At 44.2% G+C, this 18,526-nt stretch overlaps 1 protein-coding gene across 1 annotated transcript in view; it reads right to left on the bottom strand.

Annotated features, from left to right (window-relative positions):
- Positions 1-16,560, bottom strand: part of slc4a5a (solute carrier family 4 member 5a) — a 34,444-nt gene extending 17,884 nt beyond the window's left edge. Inside the window, exons 1-6 of the mRNA XM_081710962.1 lie at positions 16,506-16,560; positions 12,411-12,611; positions 1,657-1,789; positions 1,306-1,466; positions 745-897; positions 477-551 (exon numbers count right to left, since the gene is read on the bottom strand). Of these exons, the coding sequence (XP_081567088.1) occupies positions 477-551; positions 745-897; positions 1,306-1,466; positions 1,657-1,789; positions 12,411-12,611; positions 16,506-16,560 (778 nt within the window). The remainder of the gene's footprint in view (positions 1-476; positions 552-744; positions 898-1,305; positions 1,467-1,656; positions 1,790-12,410; positions 12,612-16,505) is intronic.
- Between the last annotated feature and the right edge of the window lie 1,966 nt (positions 16,561-18,526).

The following is an 18,526-nucleotide window of genomic DNA, read 5'->3' as shown; positions in this document are numbered from 1 at the left end:
CAGGACTCTGCCCCTGCAGGAGCAGAGATTAACAACCCTGCAGTACCAGATGCATGTTCATATATTTGCATATTTGATGTATATTCATGTTGGTACAGTATGGTCTGTACAAAAATCAAGCCTGATTAGAAACCCAAGAGCCCCCAAATCATTTTTTTAAAAACATTTTTAATCTGTAAGTAGTTACGCAAACTCAGACTACACACTCATAGCCACATACCTGCCATATACATCACACATTGAAAATGTACTCGACTGTACACACCTTCGGCCCACACACACACACCTTTCGGCCCTTCGGCCCGGCCCACGTATGCCCGCACACACAATTCAGATTATAAATAAGATGCATGACCATGCCCCCTGACAGGACGGATGGCATGTCAGTCACTTTTGCCCTCAGTCAGTTTTCAAGCCAGGTGGCGCAAAAGGGGTGGGGCTAGAAGCGGAGCAAAGAGACAGGGAGGTGGACTCACGCAGATGTCCACAACTGCGCAAGTCTTCTGTGGAGCGGCTGAAGGCAGAAGGGAGGGCACAGGCCAGACTCCGCGCTGTGAGAATGAGAGGTGCGGCGGTGAGGACACAGAAACATCGTCACACACTCATTCACGACGGACCAGCCCACGTCAGTCGGACCACGTCCGAATATTCAGGACGTTGTTGCTATGCACTACCACTTGCGAACACTGTTTGCCCTGCAAGCCTGAGATGATCTGAGCGAACTGCGGGGGGGGGGGGACTCACAGGGGGCGGAGCTGCCCTTGCCCAGGTCAGCCAGGGAGTGGTGGATGGGCTTCTTGGTCTGGTGCCTGTGTTTCCTCAGCAGCACAAAGCTGATCTTGTCCCTCAGCTCCGGGCCAACCACGCCCTCCTCCACGTGACGCTCAATGATGTCATCTGCGGATCAGGGGTTCAGGGTTTTTGCACCATTTGGGAAGAGAGAGCAGAACTCGCTGACCTGAGTGCAGCGTCCAAGGTGAAACATGTTCACTGTCACCGTGCAGCCGCACGAGTAAATATGGGGCTTCGGAAGCATCTAATGCATTAAGTCCTGCTGGGTTAGGAATGACACTAAAATAAACAGTGCAGTGGTCCTCTGAGCACAGAGCTGGTCTTCCCTGCCATAAAACAACTGAAAGAACAGGGTCAAGATGTGCACAGCACACTATAAATAAACAAACCAATATGCAAACACAATTTGGATTTAAGGGGTCTGTTTTCAAATCGCAATCATCTGCATAAATAGGTATCCCATAGGCAAATATCGCAATAATCACTAAGAAATTATATATTGTGCAGCCCTACCTACGATCTGTGGCAGGGAGTAGCCGTCCAGGTCGAGAAGAACCACGCCGGTCTGCAGGCACGTGCGCAGCTCGAACAGGCTGTGCAGCGACAGCGTGGACACATGCGGCTTGCTCCACCTCTCACCACCCTCCTCCACCTTCTCCTCAAACTTCACCCATCTGAGAAAAGGTCAGCACAGATGTTGGTGAGAACACGATGGTGTTCTTTACATGCATTAATTAGAAGGGGGAACCTGCAGTTATTAAAGGGGATGCAGTCTCTATTCTTAGTGTTGTGTAATAATAATCTCTGTGTGTGTGTGTGTGTGTGTGTGTGTGTGTGTTTGTGCGTGTGCGTGCCCGTGCATACCTGGCCGACTCCCTCCACTCTAGTTCATCACCCTCGTGTTGGAGTGTGTCCATCTCGGTGAAGAGGGTGGGTGTGGGCGTGGCATCTTCAGCGTCTCCTAAAATATACCGCAGACGCTCTGCAGCTGGGGATACTTGGAACCGTAAACATGCAGAGACACACACAGCCTGTGTCTTACGTTAACGTAAACACGCAGAGACGCACACAGCCTGTGTCTTACGTTAACGTAAACACGCAGAGACGCACACAGCCTGTGTCTTACATTAACGTAAACACACAGAGACGCACACAGCTTGTGTCTTACATTAACGTAGAGACGCACACAGCCTGTGTCTTACATTAACGTAGAGACGCACACAGCCTGTGTCTTACATTAACGTAAACACGCAGAGACGCACACAGCCTGTGTCTTACATTAACGTAAACACACAGAGACGCACACAGCTTGTGTCTTACATTAACGTAGAGACGCACACAGCCTGTGTCTTACATTAACGTAAACACGCAGAGACGCACACAGCCTGTGTCTTACATTAACGTAAACACGCAGAGACGCACACAGCCTGTGTCTTACATTAACGTAAACACGCAGAGACGCACACAGCCTGTGTCTTACATTAACGTAAACACGCAGAGACGCACACAGTCTGTTTCTTACATTAACGTAAACACGCAGAGACGCACACAGCCTGTGTCTTACATTAACGTAAACACGCAGAGACTCACACAGGCTGTGTCTTACATTAACAAAACACGCAGAGACGCACACAGCCTGTGTCTTACATTAACGTAAACACGCAGAGACGCACACAGCCTGTGTCTTACATTAACGTAAACACGCAGAGACTCACACAGGCTGTGTCTTACATTAACAAAACACGCAGAGACGCACACAGCCTGTCTTACATTAACATGAACAAGCAGAGACACAGACTAGTTTCTATTCAGATGAATGTGACCTCCGGGCTCAGCGTTATCAAGTGGAAATGATGTTTAGTCCATGTTCTCACTGTCTAAGCAGTGTTTAATTCTCACTGCTCCCTGATTATGCCGGCAAAGCTTGTCTTTCTAACATCGTTCCACATTTCTTTGCATCACAGCACCTTTTGCTCTCTACGAGCTGTGAGTGACTCTGAATAAGACTGCTAAATACGCACAGAGCCAGTTCAACTATACTCTATTTCAAACTTTGTTCTTATGTCGCAAAAATGCTAAACCTTAAAATAAGTTGTATTCAGTGACTTTGTGGGAGCCACTGCGGTGCAGTATAAACTGCAAACAGTGTTGAGACTTAACAACAAATCCAGCAATCCATGAAGTGACTGCACAGGGCAGAAAACAACCTTGCCTTCACGCATTGTTGTTCGGGAGGTGGCGAAGCCGACGTTTGACAGTGCAGAGTACATAAAACGCTCTGCTCTGTGTGTGAAGACTGTCTGAGCCTACAAAGGGTACTGCACTGAATGGGCTTGGAGTGGGGGATGCTATTTTAGAGCAAAAAAAAGCAGTCGTTGGGGTTAAACAGTCTCCGGTCTAAAAAGGAGAGACATAAAAAACATGGTGTATTATGAAAGCTGTGAAGTGTGTTTGGGCAACGTTTACTTCCTCATTTCCTTAGTATTTACTCAGCACTGAACGTGAAAGACCTGATTTGGTGGAGAAGACTCTAACACCTAGTGGAGAAGCTTCTAAAAAGCAGGGCAAAGGGCCAAGGAGAAAGAGTTGGGGAGGATGGGGGTGGGGGTGGGGGTGGTGTCTTTTTAGTCTTCATTGGTCCTAGTATATAAGCCCAGCATGTTCTATTAGTCTTTGGTGAAGTCTCGTCAACCCGTGTTATGTTTCTGAGCCATAGTTTCTCCTGATTATTTAGATTTCTGCTTGTGTATTTGGATTACCGTCCTTACCTGTTCCATGTCTGTTTTGGTTGCTTCATTGTGTCACGGTTGGCCGGTCATCCACCGGAGAGCACACCCACTTTAGATAGGGACCGTCCTACACCCCCATCTCGTTCCCAATCACCGGAGTTTTAATCAAGTACACCTGTTCTTACTTATCTTTGTTATTTAAACCTACAGGTCTCTGGAGAAGACGCTGCACATTAGCGATCTAAGCCAGACAGAATACTCATCCCGTGCATTTGCTTCCCAAGATCCTCAAATTTAGGATACTTGTTTTGTTAGATCATGGAAAATAAAGAGTTCTTTAGCTCAACCTTGCCTCTCACTTCCTCTGTGCCCTAGCTACCGTCACAGAATGTGCAGCCTCTAGGAAGCGTAGCAAGTAGCCCCGACTGGGCTCAGATGGTGGCTCTGGATCAGCAGAAGCAGGATATCGGAGAGATCTGTTCGCTAGTGCAGAGCTTCGGTCAATGCTTGAATTGCCTGACTAGGAGTTCCGAACAGCAAACGACCTCTGCCGTCACCCCATCCAATGCAAACTTTTCTTTGGATATCAGCCCCATTTACCAGATCACGCTAAAGTAGCATTTATGATTTCCTGGCTCACGGGGAAGGTTCGCATCTGGGGAACAACTTTAGTGGTTAATTTGTCTCCCCAGATGAACAACTACCGCGGATTTGTACAGGAGCTGAAAGTGGTGTTTTACCACCTACGGCAAGGAAGACTGTGGGCAAGCACTGCTTCATTTGAAGCAGGGAATGAGGCCAACTGCAGAGTATGCAACGGAGTTTAGGACACTAGCCGCTGGAACGCGCTGGAATGAACCTGTTCAGGTAGATGCGTTCCTCTGCGGTTTGAGGGCGGAGCTGCAAGTGCAGTTGGCCTGCAAACAGGAGGTTATCATGCTGAATGAGAATATCCTCTTCGTATCACCTATGACCGCCTCCTACAGGAAGGAAGGTGTCACCTCCACCGAGGGTTTTCGTCTTGGAGAGAGATCCCAATGCCCAGTCAGATTTTGGTTTCAGATGAGCCTATGCAACTGGGCGTGGCTGGGGTAAGGCACAAGGAACAAAGGAGGAGTGGCAATATGGTGAGTTACTCTCCGAACCTATCCTTGTGTAGGATACCAGTTAAAGTGTTGTGTAATGAAAACCGCGTCCTCCAGTGGGCGCCATCTTGCGAAGGACAATGTTTTCCACATCGGAGGGTGTGTCTCCAGGTGACTTTATTAGAAAGCCTGGAAGCTGATACGCAGGTCACCGTTCCCTGAGAGTATGAGGACCTGGCATAAGTGTTCAGTACCACCAAGGCCACACATCTCCCCCCGACCGAGACCGGGATTGTGCCATTACTCTTAAGGAGGGGGCAGTACCGCCCAGAAGCCGAGTCTATCCTCCTTCCCAGGAGGAGGAGCGAGCGATGGGACAGCATGTAAAAGAGGCCCTGGAACAGGGTTATATCTGTCCCTCTACGTCTCTGGCCTCAGCTAGCATTTTCTTTGTGAAAAAAAGGATGGGGAGTCTAAGACCCTGTTTGAACTATCGGGGCCTCAATAAGCTGCTTATACAGTACCTGTATTCCCCTGGTACCCACCGTGCTGGAACAACTAAGGGGAGCTAGGTACTTCACTAAACTTGATTTGCGCAGCGCATATAATCTCATATGGTTTAGAGAGGGTGACAGGCGGAAGACGGTGTTTAATACATCTTTAGGTATTATGAATACCTAGTGCTACCCTATGGTCTGGCCACAGCCCCCTCTGTGCTCCAAGCATACATTAATGAGGCCCTAAGGGAGTTCTTAGGTAGATTTGTTGTCACTTACATAGACGACATTCTGATCTATTCCACCTCCTGGGACCAACATGTATGTGATGTGCGTGCCATTGTTCATAATCTGTTGAAGAATTTCCTATATTGCAAGGCAGAAAAATGCGAATTCCACATGAAGGAGATAAACGGCCTGGGCTACATCATTCAGGAGGGCAGCGTGCGTATGCAACCAGGTAAGGTAGAGGCAGTTAAGGCCTGGCTGAGACCACACACACGTAAAGCCCTACAGTGTTTTCTGCGTTTCGCTAATTTCTACAGACGCTTTATCAAGTTTTTCAGTACACTGGCTCAGCCCCTCACACATCTACTCTGGGGTCAGAACAAACGGCTGAACTGGAATCCCAGGGCGGTGAGGTCCTTCGAGGAGCTCAAAAATGCCTTCTCCACCGCACCGGTGCTACGACAACCCGACCCAAAAAAACCTTTCGTGGTAGATGTGGACACGTTAAACGTAGGTGTGAGAGCTGTGCTGTCGCAACAACAGGATAAAGGAGGCAAATTACACCCCATAGCCTTCTTTTCCCAGAAGCTGAGCCCAGAAACGAAATTACGGAGTTGAAGACCGCGAATTGCTAGCCATGAAACGTGCGTTCGAGGAGTGGAGGCACTGGCTAGAGGGAGCACAGCACCTCTTTACTGTGATCACCCATCACAAGAACCTCGAACACCTGCAGAACACTAAGAGGATGAATTCCATGCAGGTACGATGGTCACTTTTCTTTTCGTGCTTCAATTTCTGGGTTAACTATAGACCGGGGGAGAGGAACTTAAGGGGAAATGTGCTCTCACGCCTATACAACGCCGAGGCGCAAGCCACCTGTTCAGAACCTGCCCTTCTCTCATCTCGCTTCCTGCCATCGCTAAGCTGGTAGATCGACAAGCAAATAGAAACGGCTAACCCTCATCCACAGTGTCCACCCAATCGCCTGTATCGTGACTCCCTCATCACATGGGCACATACCTCAATGGGAACTGGTCATCCGGGGTCCACACATACCACCCAGTTGCTGGGTGCACGCTACTGGTGGCCAGCCCTGAACAGGGACGTGGTGAGCTTCGTAACTTTGTACATGGATTGCGCACGTTGCAAAACGCCACGTACTCCTCCCGTAGGTAAGATGCTCCCCCTGTCTACCCCCCTGTATATACGGTAATATATAATATGTAATATAGGTATATAATATATAATATAGGTATATTACCTATATAATAATAATATAGGTAATACGGTGGTCCTCACAATAATAGATTTTCGAAGATGGTCCGATTTGTTTCCTTGGCAGGTCTACCCACCGCTTGGGCAACGGCGGATTTATTCTTTCGTCATGTCTTTAGACCATTTGGCCTACCAGAGGACAGTTTACGCAGTTTACGTCGCAGGTTTGGAAGGAGCTACAGGGGAAGCTGAATATCACTGTCTGCCTGACGTCTGGCTACCACCCCCAGGCCAACGATCAGGTTGAGAGAGCTAACCAGGAGTTGGACTAACCCCATTTGAGTGTGTGCTAGGATATCAACTGCCACTTTACCCTTGGAACCCCCCTACCTTGGATCAGCCTGCAGTGGAACAGTGGTGCCAACGCAGTGAGCGAGTGTGGGAAGAGACACACCAGCACCTCTGCAAGGCAGCTGCCGCTTACATGCAGAAGGCCAGTAGAACACTCCTCAGTATGAGATGGGGCGGTCTGTCACGGTTGGCCGGTCATCTGCCGGAGAGGACACACCCACTTTAGATGGGGCCCGTCCTACAACCCTACCTCAATCACCGGAGTTTTAACCAAGTACACCTGTTCATACTTATCTTTGTTATTTAAACCTACAGGTCTCTGGAGAAGGCGCTGCACATTTACCTGAGGGGAAACATTTACCTGAGAGGAAACATTTAACCGAATGAGGCAGCAGACAGAGGGGAAAAGGACCAGCTCCATGTTACACACACACACACACACACACACACACTCATACACAGAGACAAACATGAATAAGGACTGATAGGTACAATATTTCATCACTTATGAGAATTGTTCAGGAAAGGGCTAAGAATTGAATATATGTAGCCTTACTAGTGAAGCATATGAAATTACAGATATTCATGTGACTTCTGGCACTCATTTGGATCTCGGATATTCAGTTACAGTGGGGAGCTGTGAGAAGACCTTCATTCTTCATAGTCAAAGCCAACAATCACTATCAGTTATCAGTTTTAATATCGGAACAATGACACCTAAATGTCCTGAACATATTTTTACAATTTCAATAGAGCTATTGGTGACCACCATTATAACAAAATGGAAAAACAGAGTTTTGAAAGTGAAAAAAGGTGAGATTTCTTTTTGTTAGACATTCAGGTAGACATGCTATAAAGTGAAACCATTTTGATGGATATAGTGGATAAGCAGAGATGTTATATGGCAGTATTGGATAGGGAACTATGTTTTTGTTAGTCAAATCTTTCTAAAGAAGGGGAAAGAGGAAAATGTTGTAGTTTTGGATTTAACCAAATTAACACTATATAGGTGACATGATTGCTGGAGGTATGCATAATCTTTTTGGATGAGATTATTTTTAAAAAAATGGTTGCTATTTATGTTTGCCGAGTCTTTAATCCAAACCCAGGGGAATACATATAGCCACTGTGCAAGACAAGCAACTCAACTCCCAGGATTCCTTTTTATCTACCCTAACCATCACCCCGGGAGGCTGTTGTCATTTTGGAGTACTGGCTGGACATTATGGCACTATTTCAACTGCAAAAACTATTTTTTGCAGCACCGGTCTGGTAACAGGCTTCCAGCACACAAAGGAAAGGGGTCACTTGACACGCACCAGTCTGAGAGGAGCTGCAGAACTTCAGTGCCACATTGCAGTTTCTGATGTGACATAGCATTATTTGTAATTTAAAAAAAAAATAATTAAAAAAAAAGGTGTTTAGTTAAAAGACCCTAAAGAGCTGAATTCGCTGAAGGCTTCTCTAGTAGTTTAGGGATGAACATCACAGCTTCCCATAACAAAGTAGTGTCAGACCACCACCTTTTCGGTTTTGTCTGCGATTTTGTCTGTGGTGTTGCACGTAGCTGGAAAAACAGCATACTCTGATGTCTGACAGTCTGAGTGCTAGCAGTGCATCTTCAAATGGAGCTGCAATTACTGTAAGAGAAGGTTAGAAATAATACACTTATGTTACAAGTATCATAAACTAAAAATACTGCCTTTGATTAAAGTACTACTCTCAGAACAGGAAATTTGCTGCTGAATTTGGATATAACTCAAACAACATAAAATAAAGACCGAACGATGTTCTTGATGGGCCAAGGTGTTCACAATGTCAAATGGGAGGTCTGTACTGAATTCTCCACAAGACTTTTAATACAACTGTCCACTGTAGCGTCACTTATCTAGTGTAATAACATTTCACACATTATACTGGCTGGTGATACTCTCATGAAATATTTGTTGGTCACAATAAAGCAACTTAACCTGCTCTGTGCGGCATACACAGACAAAATGTTGAGATTGTACAAAAACACCTCACATGGTCAAGACTGGAAAGGCCTGTGGGCTATTCTGGCAATAGGCCTTGTAAGGCAAGACTCATAGGTTTATATAACAAATTTATAGATGTAGAGAATACAAGACAGTACAAGTCAATAAAGAATAGATAACTGTGCCTTGAACCAACAAGTGCTTTCAAGATTTTCATCGGGGTTTTTTTTTACATAGCAAGTAAAGTAATAGCAAGTAATGCTTTAAGTTGACATAAAGTGACAGTCCAGTTCTTGTTTCGATGTTTAATTTTTTTTTATTTTTGGTGAAAACCAGCAAAAACAGATGCTGCAAAGATATCAGATAACACGGATCTCCACAGTCACTTTAAAATATATTTTTTAATACTTGAGTACTTGAGTCCAGTTACTCAAGAGAATGCATCTTTTAAGGGTTTCATCTCTAACAATAACAAAGGCGTTTGAACGCTATGACAGTTTGCTCAAACAAGCCTGCTTTGTGTCTTGATTGCATGAACTTTTAAATGATTTTTTTTGTTACTCGAGCTAAAACGTGTTTTCCAACGTAGAAAAATGAAATTCGTACAACCCGCCAAAAAATGTCAAAGATCTTTTTTCCTTGACTTCAGTATCCACCATGACTGAATTGCGAAGCGAAGACTATAATTACACTGCCAGGATCGATCACATGGTCAATGGCAATTCGGGAACATGCTCGAAGTTTTTTTGTTTTGTGCAATTACATGTGCCGAGTCACCGAAGAGCACAGCTCCGAACCACGGTGTCTGCAGTTCTTGTGAATATGGACAGTCCCTTCCCAATGACTAGCGGGCGTATTGGAAAAAAACACCTCCCTCCATCCCTGTGCGTCCTACGCGTCTTAAGAGTTCAGGTTTAGCGCCATGGCAGGCGAGAACCACTAGGGGGCGTCGAGAAATGCGTAATGCAGGATTGCCTAGTGGGGGAGAAAGACGAGAAAGACCGTAGCTACTCTTTACTTCATGACTTCCACCTCCAACGAAGGTCAGATAGGTTCACAACCAACACAGGGATGTATGCGCACAGCAGGTAAATGTGGGCGAAATCTGATGCTTCCTTGCATATGGGACACGGGTTTGTCATTTGGATGGTTCATGCCACTGCGGGACGAGATGGACAAATAAACTGTTGTAGATCACTTCTTGTTTTGCTTGCGGGATATTGTCAAGTGTTATTTCAAATTAACGTTGGATATAGGGCACATTAAAAGATATTGTGAATAGCCAAGCAAAACATGGATCTGGTCAGAATATGCTAAAGTATAGCGATCCTTTTAGGTGCAGACAACTCATGTAGGCCTACATCTGACCCCCCCAAATGAACTAATGGATTATCTGTTCATACAATTTCATTATCTTGAAGAAATTAGAGCTCGAATTGAAAAATTAAACTTGATGAATAATTATCCTGACACAAGTGCTTACCGTCACTCTGCTATTTTCCCATTGCAATCGAAATCACGACAATAGCCATTAATCTGCTCTGCTAAGAGCTGACACTCTGTGATGTTGTACATGGCCACACTGTCCATTAACTTAATATACAGTGACAAGTCCATTATCTTTATATACAGTGACAAATTAGCTTTCAATTAAAATTCATTTACATAATTTAGCAGCTATGTTTATATTGTTAGTCTCTGTCCAGAGAAACACCCTTTATCGAGGTCTTCTATAATCCTTCGTTGAGGCAGTACAGTCTCACGTATCATGATGGGTACACTTGTATGTCTTTTCCCCATGCCTCTGATTTCATATCAAAGTTTATTTATTAATGTCATTATGATATGGACCTTAAATGCACACATTAAGGTTTCTTTCTCAATCACCGCCTGTCAACATTCAATTGCACTATTGGTGATGTTATCACTATTAGTGATTTGTTTTTGTTTGCTCATCTCTGAAAACAGGAAAGTATAAATGACACAAATCTGGCGGCGCGCTTGGGTGTGAAAGTGTACTTGAGTGTCAAATTAAAAACGCCAGAGACTCTTCGCAGATAAACCAACCTAGGCCCAGGTTTTCAAACGAAATCTGGCAGGATCAAAGCAATGGGATAACATAAACTCACAAAACAGATCCCAACACTTCCGATACTGATTATTTGGATTTGGGATTTTAAACCAGGATTAAATGCCAACGTTTGGATTTTTCAAAAACCCAGAGATAAAATCTGGATCAGTTTAATACTATAAAAAAGGGAATATGTTGATACTCCATAGCAAGGTGGATTTGGGATGGTTTAACACCAAATGTCTTGCAGAAATTACATGAAAGCCAAGTTAGAGTAATAAAGACTGTAAATTATGACTGGTGTGTGCTATTGCAAAGTTATATTTATTGGTTTATGTTGCTAGTACTGCAACTTCATGGGTACATTTAGTACTCGAGGTACCAAGAATGCCATTACATCAAAAAAAGAAAGCAGGATGCGTGAGTTTCAATCCCTGATCATGTTAATATCGCTGGTACTGGCCAGTTAAGGACCACGGAACAGGTTAAATTTTGTTGGAAGAATTTAAAACAGAAGGAATGTAAAGACAACTGTCTACCCAGATAGATTGCAACTGTTTTGAGGAACTTGTGAAAATGGAAACTTTTCTTTGGAAGTGGTTCATTACAGATTTCTTTTATTCAAAAGGAATTATTATCTGTCCATCTGTGTCGGTAGCAGCATAGAGGGAGCGAGGGGTGAGGGTGGGGTAAAGGGGTCTTTATTCTCCATTTCACAAGTCAGGCTGATAAGCTGCAATGCTCAAAGGTCCACTAATGTGTGGCGCCGGCTTCAGGAACCCGTGGGCTTAAATAGAAGCAGGGGAAACAAGGAATTGGTGAATGAGAACTGGAGCGGGTGCTTGGTGTGGTTCTGTGCAGCAGCGGGCGCGTGCTTCCTGCTAGATGACCGGCCTACCAGGACACCGTCAGGATGCATTTGACTTCCAGTGCAAAGATTTCCAAATGCAGAACTGGAGATATTTGGATCTGATTTTTTTTTTTAAAACAAAGACAAAATAACTGATCTCAATTTGATCCTAGATAAGTAAAAGGGGGCTTTGATTATTTGGACAAATATAATGCAGATTAAAAGTTTTGAAAAACTGGTCCCTGGGGAAAATCACCTGTGCTTAATTAAAACCAGTTCGAAAATAGATCTGCAGCCTCACTGAATTTTCTAAAACGCATTTTGGAAATGCATTTGAACCACTGCTTATGAACTAACATGAGCCAACAATAAAGGACAAAATATCTAATTCAAATTCTAAATACTTTCTGTATGTACAATTTATAAATGTTTTCAAACACCCAGTTTGTCAATTGTCATTTAATTGTCAGGAGTCATATGAAATAAGCTCACTTGAAACACAACGGCAGAGCCAACGAGTAGAGTGTGCACAGTTCAACTCAGCGCAGGCCTACTGTAAAGTATTAACTTGTCGCTGGTGATTGCCCAGGCCATATCATGGAAAAACGCCACTCACTGTTCCTGCTGATGTCCAGGCTGTGCTCTGCTTGCTCCGGGCTCGTGGGCTCTGGGTCGCGGTGCTCGCGTTGGCGGTGGTCGTCACACGGCGCTCTCTCAGCATCCATGGCCTCGAGGCTGGACATCGACGAGCGCCGGCGTCTGCGTCTACGCCGGTAGCCCCGAGAGGCTGGGACGCCGATGTAAATGGACTCATGATCTGAAGACGATCAGAAGTTGAGAAGTTATAATGTCACACCTCCCCCCCCCCTTTATTAGTAATCCATGATGCACCGCATGCAAATGCAAATTTCTTTTTATATTTGGGGGGTGGAAATGTGATTTTTGCAAGGCATTTAATGGACCACATTACTTCTTGTTTCTGCCATGTCACAAAGAGACAAAATGAGTTATTTTATCTCCCACCTGTGCACAGATAAGGGATACCTCATAATTCGGTGTGAGCTGCAAACACACCGCATGTACCATTTACGTCACCAGTAACAGCTGGAACAAAACTAAGCACACGGCTTGCTTCATCTTCTCAGCTCCCAATGGTTTGTGGCACATGGCTTGTTCTTGACCTCAAATGGGTTCTTAATAGCCACAGTAATCAGGGCAAGAGAATTGATCTCTTTTAAACAATGGCACAAAGTGTCAAATATTTGTGAACATGTTTACATTTACAGCATTTAGTAGACACTCCTGTCCAGGGCGACTTACAATCGTGCTGTTCTTTTTCCTTGAAAGAAATCCATATACTAACACATTAGGCAGAGTGGATGGATGGATGCATGACCTATATAAATAAGTGGCTAAATGACAACAGAATATTGTATGCTGAAGACCCTTTCAATAATGTCTGTTAGTTTCCCACTGATTTGTGTGTGTTAGCATTCCCTTCCACAGGGCCCCTAAACAGTTTCTCGTGTTTCCTACACACTAGTGATGTGACGGCGGTCATGGGAACTGCAGCTGATTACACCCATTCATCCAGAAACCCCTGCAGCATTGTCACGCAGAAGACATCAGACGGTTCCTTTGTTTGGTTTTCTTTGTTTATCTTGACACCTGCGCAATCAGACGGTTCCTTTGTTTGCTAATGTGTCTACTGAACTACTGAACTGTATCCCCATAACTTGTAGTTATGCAAGATGTTGTGTTTTCAAATATTTTTCTTAATTTGTTTTTGTATACAGCTTTTTACAACAGCTGTTGTCACAAAGCAGCTTTACGCCTGTCCCAGTCCAACCAGTCCAACCCCCCAGTGAGCCAAACAAAGCTGACAGTGGCAAGAAAAAACTCCCTAAGAAGAAGAAACCGTCAGAGGAACCGAGACTCGACATAGGAGGCCATCGTGCTCTGGGTGACACCGGACACCCCAACAGGAACAAAATAAGTGAAGAATAAAACACAAAACAAAAACAAATAAGCAAAAGATGTCTATCCTGGGGTCCTAAAAGGTCTAGTTTGGATTTGAGTGGTGTGTGTCTGAAACCCATCTGGTGCAGACACAGCCCAGGAAGACCTGCCAGTCAGCCTAGAGCCCTCCCCAAGTTCTGAGAGGGGAGGGAACCGAGGCAATGGAGAAGTGGCTGGGTGGATATGGAGGTGGCAGAAGCCATAGCAGATGAGCTAGGTCAAGGCTCAGCATAAGCGCAGTGTTAGTTAATGTAACATTACTCATGAGAGAAAAGAGAAATCCCCACATCTCATGTGGCATTTCACGCACCTCACTCTTGCCTTTTAGGCCAACTGTCGTTACTAAACAGTGAAACGAAAATCTGGTTGTTGTAGGCTAAACATCTTGTTGCCAGTATTTACCTCATTATCTAACTAGGTAAAAGTTAACAAGATACCTTCATTTTATGGCTGACTTGGTAACCTTTCTGAAATATTAATAGCACTCAGAGATCAGTGAATGCTGACATGTTCCTCTTTAACTTGTTGCTCTTGATTAACCAGCCCAACAAGCCAGAAGCTCTTGATGAGACACACAATGACTGATGGGTAAACTTTTGTGTCAACTTCCTGTATAATGATAAACCTTTACACACTACTCCTGGCAAACTGAATGTTTTCATACCCTACGGTTTGGAATCTCTCATAAAATGCCCAAATTCCTTGTGAGTCTAATATATAATGAAGACCCATTTAACCTGAAAAGTCTTCGCCTGGTGTTTCTAGTTACCTCGTCATATAGAAAATGAATGTCCCCGAGGGCTTTTAGAAACATCTTGAAAATGAAACTTCCTAAACTTCAGTAAAACAAAAAGTCAAGTATGCTTTTGTTTGTTGGAAGTGCCTTTCTGTATCTTGTGGATTTTGAGGGCCTTGGGAAATTAGGTCTTATTTGTTGCCCATGGTGTTCTACTTAAACTTAGCCAAGAGGGGATCTGCCAGCAGCCGTATAACTTCGTTAACTCTCCGGGGGGGGGGGGGGGGGGGGTATCCGTATCCCTAAGTCCAGGTTTCCTGAAATCAGGTTACCATGGCGATCAGGGATTGCTGCTTTGTCTTTGCACTTCTGTAATGAGTTTTGGGGCCACGATACGTACCCACGCTACATTCTGGGCATGGCTGTAATCTCCTTAAGCAGACGCACATCGGGCCACGTGTCAAACTCTTTTCGCTTCGGCCGAACGCCCAAGCTGTCGGGTCGACGTGTGCAGCGACCCAAATGAAACCAAGAAATGCGGGAATCAGTTTGTACAACAAGTTAACTTTAACATGGTTACACACTTCGTCTACGCTCTGCCAAACGGACGATACTTTGGTCTGATATACCAACGTATATGCTCCTTTCCTATTACCGCAGTTCTTTACCGGCGTCTGGAATGTTATTTGCTGTCTCGACCCCCAGCAAAGTCCCAGAACGTATTAAATAATTAATGTCAGATGAGGCAACCACCGCTATTAATGTTAAAAAGGAATCCTTTTTAGGGTTTCTCATGTAATTAGCAGTTGTATCGACAGAACCTGCTCAAGGACAGATTGCACTGAAGGAACGCAACACAAACTGGCCAGGAAATGGACAGATATGAGCATCCACTGAACGTATACCCGACGCAGATTTGTAGCTTGCTTACCATAGCAGTAGCACAGAAAAACGATAAACTAAAATTTACGATTCCCACCTTGTTTCTTGGTACCCGTGAGCCATTCTTTTACTGCTTTTCCTGTATCTATACGGCCGACATGTTTAGTAAAAATGTAAGTTGCTTTCAAAGGCAGCCAGTAATTGTCTTTGACTGAAAATATGTTCTTACATAAACGCGTACATTTAAATGCCATTCAAGTGTCAATTATACTTTGTAGGGATTGTAACAGCAAGCTCGGGACCATAAGTTCAACCTAAGAAATGCACAAATTAAAATGGTGTCCACCGATCCCAGGTAGCTAGGAATGTATTAGTATTATGAAGTTACTGATTGATTATTAGCAGTTATGATATCTAATTATCTGCTGTGTCTATAACAACAAGAACATGAATACACATTATACAAGAACAACTGCGTTTTCTTAGTAAGGAAATGACTTTTCAAATTATTTCACTGTCGCAGTCCAAATTCCATTGAAAAATAAATCGTGAGAGTTTTGCTAGAGTTGTTGCGCTCTCCTTTCATCTCATTTATATGGTGTCAGGTGGTCAGGATAACTGTCCCTAGTCTGCCTGTTCCTCGTCCAGTCGATCTGATGAGATCTGTTATCGTGAGTGTTTGGTCTTGGCTCTTGCAAATAGTGACGTGGACATTGTCAACAACCAACAGGTGAACACCAGAGAGAGAGCAGGAAAGAGAGATCAGACATGTGACTGGAAGATCAGACATGAGACAGGGAGACTCATTTTTGGTTCTTTCTGAACAAACCGTTGCACACACAAGGGCAACTCTGGCCGAAAGCTGCATCTGATACTGCTCCGTTGTTCAACAGTTCCTCTTCAACATTCTGTGACTGACGAGACATTGGACATATTCTTTTCAAAGTTAGTATAAGTGTTAGATCCTTATGAGTATAGTGTGTGTGTGTGTGTGTGTGTGTGTGTGTGTGAGAGAGAGAGAGAGAGAGAGAGAGAGAGAGAGAGAGAGAGAGAGAGAGAGAGAGAGACACACACCTTCCTCTTCTTCATAGCGGTAGCTATTGCTGTCCATCCCTTGTTCACGATCCATTCTAAAATAGTAAAGAAGAGGGATACAAGAGGAAGTGAGGAAGAGAGAGGGAGAGAGGGATGAAAGTAGAAGAATACGGGACTGAAGCAATATGTCTTCAATTCAGTTATTAAACTCTTACACCAAAAGTTTAGGAATGTGTTAATAATCTTAAGGCATATAATGCAATAAAAACTGTAAATAAAAGTGTGTAGTTAGAATGAAAGACTAGTTCCATCAATAGGGCTTTGAAGTGTGTGTGTGTGTGTGTGTGTGTGTGTATATATATATATATATATATGTATGTATGTATGTATGTATGTATGTATGTATGTATGTATGCCAGACTGTTCCTGTTTGTGTGTAAGATAAAATTCAAATGTGTATAAAGTATCTACTGTACATGCATACAAGTAGCCATGAGTTTTGTATGGATGCATATAGTGTATTTGTGTGAGTGTGTGTGTGTGTGTGTGTGTGTGTGTGTCCATGCATGTGCTACTGCTCCTGACCTCACTGTGATAACTTCTTTTAGGGCAGGCAGAAAGCCAGCACATGACACGTCTCCCGGCTCTCTGCCATTCATCAATATTCAAATCATTAAATGGGTCTGTGCCCATTGGGAATGAGTAATTAAATCCATGAAGAGAGTGCACATTACCCACGCCACACTCCCCATCTCCTCCTAACCAAGTCACGTGAGGGCCTGGCTGGTCTCGTAATGCACATCCCAATGCACACGACTCTAAGACCTCATTTAGATCAGAGGTTTTCAGGTCCTTCAGGTCTACACATATTCCACCTTCCCTCTACCTAGGAGACATGTGTGATGGCACAGTGACCAGCCAGTTATGTCAACCGTTTAATCAGCTACAAGGGAGTGTCTTCAGATCATGATTATCAGAAGATGGCCATAGAATACACCAAAACCATTCATTACAAAACACATCTAAAAAATATACCGGCTCTAATAGACGTTGTATTGATATACAGTACTAGTATGAATGAGAATTAGTAGCATGCGTCAAAGTATAGAGTCACTATAACTTTAGAAATGAAAAGTCCGGATGTGTGCTGACTGTTAGGGCAGTGTGCCGAATCGATGCCGATTCAGGTTTCTTCTGTTTTCTTGCTGATTAATTCATGCTGTCACATCATCAATAATTGTCCTTTGGCCCCAAGAGAGACAGAGGGAGGGGGAGAGAGATTGTGAGAGACAGACAGAGAGTGAGAGTGAGTGTGACAGAGGGATACCGTTAACTATTCTCATTGCTCTTATAGGCCTAGTCGATTGATCGGATACCGCAGACACGAAATTCCCGCAGTCCATTGGGAATGCCATGCTTGCGCCTCTATCTATCTCTCTCTCTCTCTCTCTCTCTCCTCCCCAGATTTCCTACAGACACACGGGGAATTGCGGGCTCTCATTGGGATTCTCTAAAAGTTTCGCGCTCCCTAATCCTGCTCGTAGCTGAGAGCCCTTCCTCTTGCGCTGCATGATAATTGGCGCGTCCCCCTGCACGAGCTCAGCGCTCGCAAAAGCCACCGAGAGTGCAGCAGTCGGTAATGCAAACCTCGCTTCCAGTCCTGACAGTGACACACAGCGGTTTGATCGCATGAAACAGTACTCCATTAAAATGTTGCGCAAATCATTCTCTAAAAGCAAAATTAAGGCTCATTGTGGAACGGCATAATCTTTGCAGCTGCGCTGATTTGTCACATGCATATGTGTAGGGGAAAAAAGCCTTGATTGTAAATATCAGTAATACTGGTCTACAATTGGTTCTTCTAAATGATAAACACCGCCAAAAGGTTGGTGGTCCAGTAAGTGCTAGTGCCTTGCTGTGCTGTTCACTTTACGCCTATTCAGGAAGAGTAGATGTGCCACGCCGTTCAAGAACGTCTGAGCATGTTTACGTTTTTTAGAATGTGATTGTGATGGTCTGTCAGTGAGGGGTAAATGCATTGTTCCATCATAAACCAAACT

The sequence above is a fragment of the Electrophorus electricus genome, chromosome 1, assembly GCF_041902795.1.
Source record: "Electrophorus electricus isolate QZ-2024a chromosome 1, ASM4190279v1, whole genome shotgun sequence".
Classification (NCBI taxonomy): domain Eukaryota; kingdom Metazoa; phylum Chordata; class Actinopteri; order Gymnotiformes; family Gymnotidae; genus Electrophorus; species Electrophorus electricus.
This window is presented reverse-complemented; position numbering and strand designations above follow the sequence as displayed.